The sequence below is a fragment of the Quercus robur genome, chromosome 1 (genome assembly GCF_932294415.1).
Source record: "Quercus robur chromosome 1, dhQueRobu3.1, whole genome shotgun sequence".
Classification (NCBI taxonomy): domain Eukaryota; kingdom Viridiplantae; phylum Streptophyta; class Magnoliopsida; order Fagales; family Fagaceae; genus Quercus; species Quercus robur.
This window is the reverse complement of record NC_065534.1, coordinates 28738670-28746414: the sequence shown is the minus strand read 5'-3', so window position 1 is coordinate 28746414 and position 7745 is coordinate 28738670. Positions and strand designations below refer to the sequence as shown.

The 7745-nt window shown below is 31.5% G+C and overlaps 1 protein-coding gene across 2 annotated transcripts; it reads left to right on the top strand.

The window, feature by feature from the left end:
* Window positions 1-614: 614 nt before the first annotated feature.
* Window positions 615-6026, top strand: LOC126728457 (UDP-glucose iridoid glucosyltransferase-like). Of its 2 annotated transcripts, XM_050434279.1 has the most exons (3): window positions 615-912; window positions 1055-1262; window positions 4866-6026. In XM_050434279.1, the coding sequence occupies exons 1-3, from the start codon at window positions 799-801 to the stop codon at window positions 5744-5746; spliced, it is 1203 nt and encodes a 400-aa protein (XP_050290236.1). In that variant the 5' UTR covers window positions 615-798; the 3' UTR covers window positions 5747-6026. The 2 variants fall into 2 exon arrangements, with proteins under 2 accessions (XP_050290236.1, XP_050290231.1); XM_050434274.1 differs by having other exon boundaries at window positions 615-1262.
* The last annotated feature ends 1719 nt before the right edge of the window (window positions 6027-7745 follow it).

The following is a 7745-nucleotide window of genomic DNA, read 5'->3' as shown; positions in this document are numbered from 1 at the left end:
AGGATACAATGTGGTCTTTTTAATGCAATTTATTGACCAATAAAAATATTAAAATTTTTTTTTGTAATTAAAATATATAGATAAATATTATATATATATATATATATATATTACAAGTGGGGGACTTTTTTATTATTTTTATTTAGAGGCCTTAGATGATTGCATCAATTGCATCTATTATTCAGCAGCCCTGCATTTAATGTTTACTTGTAATATCAATCCACCGAAAACAACATTTAATGTTTAGTTGTAATGTCCATCCACCGAAATTTCAATTCAAGCCATTCCAACAGACCTTCCGAGTATCAACTTCAACATGCCAATTGTAAATCACGTGTTTCATCCCCAAATCTTTATACTCGTTACAATTTTGCCTAACCATAAAAGGAAATCCAACTAATCTCACTAATTGGATGCCGACCTATAAAAGGAAATCCAACTAATCTCACTAATTGGATGCCGACACTGTTAACTTCACATCTGACAATTTTCATTTATAACTGATATAATTTGCAAGGAATGGCTGGTGCTTATGAGTTAGGTGTTAAAGTAGTAGGCATTACTCTATAAAAATAACAATTCCACATTTCCGCAATCAATATATAGGACCTGAATTCTGACAGATGCTACTATTATTGTACATGTGTTTCTTATGTTATGCAATATGCTTTTGGTTTATAAATAAAGCTTAAAGAGATAGCCAAAGCAAGTAACAAACAAACAGTTCAATTAGCTGAACCTCCCTTCGTGCATAACACACAGAGAGAGAGAGAGAGAGATGGAAAAGAATGGACAGAGATGTGGCCGGTTGGTTCTACTGCCATGTCCATTCCAAGGTCACATAAATCCCATGCTTCAACTAGGCACCATCCTTCACTCCAAGGGATTCTCCATCACCATTGTTCACACTCGGTTTAATTCTCCTAATCCTTCCAACCATTCCAATTTCAAGTTCAATCCAATACCGGATGGCTTATCTGCCGAGGATATCTCATCCGGGGATATAGTAAGTCTTATACAAAAGCTAAATGTCAACTGCAAATCACATTTGCAGGAATACTTGTCTCAAATAATGATAGGACGACAAGGCTCACACGACGATATCTTTTGCATCATCTATGATGAACTCATGTACTTCACTGATGCCGTGGCTAATTTTCTGAAGCTTCCAACTATCATTTTACGTACCACCAGCGCTGCCACTCTTCTAGCTCGCACCACCCTTGCCCAACTCAAGGTAGAAGGTCTTGCTTCCTTCCAAGGTATGTGCAATATACTATAATGAGTAATGCTACAGACACAAATTATTTTACAATATTTTTACAAAATGTTGATGTTGTTTTAGTATTTTCCAAATAATTATTGGTAAATAAAATGTGATGTTAGTTATGGGGCCCATATTAGAACTAATAAGAATTTGCCATATCAATAGTTTGTAAAAATGTTGTAAAATAGTGTGCAAGGTTTTGAAACCTAGACTGGACCGTACGGTCTGACCGGAAAAACCTTAAACAGTTCATTTTTGCAATTCTTTTAACCTCAAGAACCGCTCTATGGGAAAAAAGCAGGGACCTGTGCGAACTGCGGTCGGATCTCACGGTTCTGAGAATCGTGAACGGTTCTTGTGGTTCTTATAGGTCCCTTTTAAAAAAAGAAAAAAAAAATTAAAGCCTTGAATGGCACCATACTGGAATATTTACTATTTTTGGTCGGAAAAAAATATCCACTAGTAAAGAATTTGAATAAAAGTAAAAAGAAATCAGAAAATGTCTAATCTAACCCAGAAAACGTCTGATCTTTGTTACAGTTTCTTTGCTTCACTCTCAAAATAAGTCTCACATAATCCAAACACAAAACACAAAACAAAATTCAATTCTTACAATAAAGTTGAATCAGAACAAGCAAATATGAAAAAAAAAAAAAAAAAAAAAAAAAAAAAAAGAGACAAAGAAGAACAAGCCGATCTGTCCCAATCTGGTGGGGCAGCGATCGAGGTAGTGCTGCATGGTGAACGTCGATCTCTACCGACTTTGTCCTTTCGGTGACCTCGATCTCCGTTGGCCTTCGATCTATGCAGCTCGATCTCCACTGACGCTTCAGATTCTCCTCTCTCTCTCTGATGTGAATATGTGAATGTGATAACTGTGAAGTAAATTTGAGGTTGAGAGTTGAGTAATAAATTGGGTCTGTATGAAAATGTGTGGTGGTTTTTATCCTTTAGTTTTATTATTATTAATTTTTTTTTTTATGTAATCGTGTGGTTTTCATTTATTTATTTATTTATTTTTATATTCAAACATATGGTATTTAATATTAAGAAATGGCCATTAAGAAATGCTACCACAATATTTTCACAATAAATTTTAAGTAATAGATTGTTATTAGCTAATATTGGTGAGTAAAAAAATAATTTCAATGGTGGGTTTAAATTAGAACTAGTAACAACTTTCTATATAAGATTTTAATATGATTCTTGTGGAAATATTGCGAAAAATATTATGGACATAACATAACAATTCTTTCTTCATCTGCTTTTGTTTGTATTGATTTTTTTATCTCTTCCTTTAATTTCATTTACTTTTGTTTCTAGTGCTTTTTTAGTTTTGTGAATATGAGCTAGACAGCTGGTCACATGGGCATTGGAAAGTGGAAATTAGAAAGACAATTTGATGCTTTTTATTTTCTTTTTATAAAAAAATGGTTATTAATATTATTGGATAGATATTTCATATTTGGGCTATAGATGGATATATTAGACATAGTTAAAATATGGATTTATAGTTTTAATTGGACTATTTTAGTTAATTTTTCTATTTTTAACTAATTTAATATTTTTATATATATTTAAAATAATTATTAAATTAATTATGATGTCATCACGGTTCGACCCCGATTCGATCTCGGTTTGACCTCAAAAATCTTGAACCTCTCCCTTTTACGGTTTAATGAACGGTCCGGGTCTGAAAACCTTGATAGTGAGTCTGTAGCATTACTCATGCTATAGTATACATGGCCTCAGTTTTTTGAGGTTGTATTACATCGATACCCCCATATGAGAGGTGGATGCATGTGTGTGATGTAAGTTAGATTTCTTTTTTATTTGATATATTTTTCCTTTTTAAGTTCCTTTAAAAACTTTACAATATTTTTATTAGAAAAAAAAAGCTAAAATGAAATCTGAATCAAAGTTAGAGAACTAAAATGAAATCTGAAGAAATTTAGAGAGTCAACTTTGTATTTTAGCTACACAAAAAAACCTTTACCATGATTCAAGAGAAATCAAATGGTTCATAAGTCATAATGGACATGATAACTTGATTAGTTAGCAATGTATGAGAGAATCAAGGCAAGTATCGGAGGATATTTATGTACATTCCTACTTTTTGTTCCATTTTATGTTATATCTATCATATTTTGTCATGTATTGATTTAACTTTTTTAATAAAAACAATCAAAGTTAAAAATGGGGAAAAAAAATTCAAATACATGATATACTAACCCTTACATATCATAATGATAAGAGTGATACTACAGATAAAAAAAAAAAATTATTACATAAATTTTGTAATTTGATGTAGCATCAATAACATTTATTATCTCATTAGATTCTAAGTTTATTTTAGATTTGTAATGGTTTTAATATTTTCCTAATGATAACACTAGAATCTTTTTTCTTTTTCTTTTGTGTGTGTGTGTGTGGAGAAACTATAACAATAGAATCATGATCATGATGCAAACTTCATTTTTTTTTTTAAATAGAAAAAGGGTATTATTTATTTATAAGAGCACAAAATCAAAATTAGCAACCCATTGGCACTCTCTAGCAAGATTTTTAGACCCGGACCATTCATTGAACTGTAAAAGGGAGAGGTTCAAGGTTTTTGAGGTCGAACTAGGGTCGAACCATGGTGACGTCATAATTAATTTAATAATTAATTAAAGCCTAAATATAGATATTAAATTTATAAAACCAGCAAAATTGACTAATATATCTATATATGTGAGGGAAATTTAATGATTTTCAAGCATATATTTAATAATTAAATAAGAAAGTTAATAAAATAAAATAATAACCATGAAAACATTAAAATTTATGATTAATTTTTGAAGTTGAATATCTTTGAAGGATTTTAATTATAATTTTTTTTATTCCTTGTAAAAGATGGATAATTTAATTAAGTAGAATAAAATTGTGTTAAGTTGTTTTTATAAAATAAAATAAATAAAAAATAAAAATAAAAATAAAAAAATTCTAAGAGGTTGGACCGCATGGTTCTTGCCACCGGTTCGTGTGGTCCAACCCTGGTTTTAGGGGTTCACAGAATTGCCACATATACCCGGTTCTTTATGCTTAAAAAACCGATATTTATCCCGGTTTTCGATTTTCACGGTCTGACCTCCCGGTCCGGTCCGGTTCTGAGAGCTATGCTCTTTAGGGGAACCCAATTGCATAAGGTCCCATACATATTCATTACACATTAAAGATGGGCATTTCTCAAATTCTTCAACGCTGAACTCTCGTCCCCTCTTCACTAGTCCATTAGCAAATTAACTCGCTCTACAGTTCACATGACGTAGGTGGACAGTCAAGTCTTGAGCTAACAGAGTTTTGCAATCAAAAACCAAAATAAAAATAAAAAGTTATTTATTATTTACACATAAATCTGAACAAAATTGATCATTTATTTATTAAATAATAAGGTAACCTAGTATTCTAATCCTAGTAGGACTAGGTTACGTACAAGTACATGCTTATGTTTGGCAAATTCAGCCCTGATATATATCTAAAATGACTGTGTTTACCATAAAGTCATCATAGCCCATATGTAATCAATAAAACTAACCAATCTTAATTTGGATTACAGATTTTGTCTCACAGGACCTTGTTCCTAACCTTCATCCACTCAGGTTTAAGGATCTACCCTTTCCCTTGAATAGAAATCTCGAAAATTTTTCACAGGTAGTTAATGATATCTACAAAATGAGGACATCTTCATCAGCAGTCATTTGGAATACCATGGACTGCCTTGAACGATCATCATTGGCATGTATCCAACAACAATGCCAAGTTCCAAACCTCCCTATTGGTCCTATGCACAAACTTGGTCCAGCCTCACCCTCTAGTAGCTTATTGAAAGAAGACACTAACTGCATGGCATGGCTAGGGAAGCAAACTAAAAACTCAGTTATATACGTAAGCTTAGGAAGCATAGCATCCATGAATGAAAAAGAGTTAGCTGAAATGGCATGGGGACTTGCCAATAGCCAGAAACCTTTCTTGTGGGTGGTTCGGCCGGACTCAAGTACTAACGGTAAAAGAAACAAAGTACTGTCTCAATTTTACAATGAAACTGTTGGAGAGAGAGGTTGCATTGTGAACTGGGCACCACAGAAGGAAGTTTTGGCGCATAGTGCAGTTGGAGGGTTTTTGAGCCATTGTGGTTGGAATTCCACCCTTGAAAGCATTTGTGAAGGGATTCCAATGATATGCAAACCATGTTTTGGAGACCAGAGAGTAAATGCAAGGTATGTGAGCCATGTATGGAAGGTGGGCTTGGAATTGGAGAATGAGTTGGTGAGTTGTGAGATTGAGAAAGCTATAACAATACTAATGGCAGATAAAGAAGGGGAAGCTATGAGGGAAAGAGCCAAGAATTTGAAGGAGAAAATTGAACTTTGCATTAAAGAAGGTGGTTCTTGCAACAGTTCCTTAAATAAGTTGGTAGAGATTATCATGTCATTTTAATATATTGCTTATATGCTATTACAGGTGGCATGTGCGAAACTAGGTCTCTTTTATATGTATTAAAGTGTTGATATATCATGTTTGGATTTATTATAGGGTAAAAAGCTATTATACGTGCGTCCCTACACACTTTATTTTGAATTTGTAATTGTGAGTTAGAAATTGTTTTTATCTCACAATTTCAATTCAAAATAAAGTGTGTAAGAACATGTGTGTACAAGTTTGTGTGTAATAAACATTACTCTTTATTATATAAATGTTGGTCCAAATTGTTTCTTAATAGCATTTTTTATTTATCCTTTTTGTGTCTGTCATATTAGTTTATTATTCACTAACCTATAAAATTGATAAATCTGGACCCATTTGGAATCCAAATTTTGACCCGAAGTACAAATCAGTGGACCCATAACCCGACTGACTATTTTAAAATTATAATCTTTTTAATTCTAAATTAATTCAAGAAGCAATTATATGATATGACATTAAGCAAAAGTTACACCAGTGCAATATATAGATATTCATTTTATAGGTTTAGAATCCACCAACGCAAATGTACACATTATTTTTAAATAGATACTTTTCTTAATTATTTATCTTTAAAAAAAAAATCCCTTAATTTATTATATTTTTCTTTATCACATGTCCATTCCAAAACCTATAAAATCCCTCGAGTTGTACGCCTGGTAGTTAAAAACCATTAAAAAAAAAAAAAAAAAAAAAAATAACATGTTATTTCGAAAGCTTGATTCTAAAACCCTTTTTTTTTTTCTTTTTTCTTTTTTTTTTTTTGAGAAATGCTTGATTCTAAAACCTAAATGCAGTAACATTTGGTGAGGCACTAGGCCTAAGATTTGAGGAAATATATGGGCACGACTTATTTTCTGCAGCTCATAATTTTGCATAGATTTTTTTTTCATATTTTCTGATATGTATATTACCATATACCCGACTTGGCCAGTTGGACCAATAACTCGATAACCGGTACCTAAGTTAGTCCAGTCGTTTAGTTGGACCACTTATACAATTGAGTCAATTGACCAAGTAAAATTACAATAAAACCCAACAGCTTTTTCACAATCCGAACAGGTTGTTGTGACCCATTCGATTGCATAGTTTTGAATGAAATTACCTTTATGGATTCGATGTAGTAATTCTATTTTCTGAATATGAAGTGTAATGACAAAAAAAGATTTATAATGAGGTTGGTACTTGACATTTCAATAAAAATAGAGTTTTAAGTTTTGGGTTAGATTGTAATTCTTGGATTAGAGTAATGAGTGAGATATGGAATATGCATAGAACGTGACTTTAGAGTTTCAGTTTTAGATATATTCTTATTCCTAGAGTTTTAAGAAATATAATAATAAGATTTTATTTAGTAAAAGTCTTGGCTACAATTTTATGACATCCTTTTATTATATATTTTTTAATGTTGTTACTTGTGAAATCTTGAGTTTGAATTATATTAGGTCACATTTTTTATTACTTAATTTTAATTAATTAGTAATTTAGGCATTTTTTTCTTTTCATTTTCCTACTTATCTTATGACTTTTGAAACAAATTTTTATATTTATTTAACCATGTGGCTCAACCAGTTACCTACTAGTTGAACAAGTGATCCAATGACTTGGCTCTCATACCAGATTAACGTTTGGTTCAGATTTAATAATTATGGTTGTGGATTAATGGATAAACTTGTTACACGCTGCAAGCGCAACATCTTTGAAAAAATTACATAGAAATTTTTGTTTTCTCAATTAATGTACTCCTCTCTCTTTTTTTTTTTTTTTTTTTCCTTTGGGTAAAAGTGTCATGTAAAGCTTATCATTTTGCCAAGAAAGTAAGGTATCTAAGTAAATGTTACCAATGTATATTTTCTCTTTGTGTATTTAAAATGATGACTTTGGCTTTATCTGTATGACTGTATGTTATGAAAAGGATGACTTTGTAACTCTATGGACTTTTGCATTAATCTATAACTCTTCATTATAACTCTTC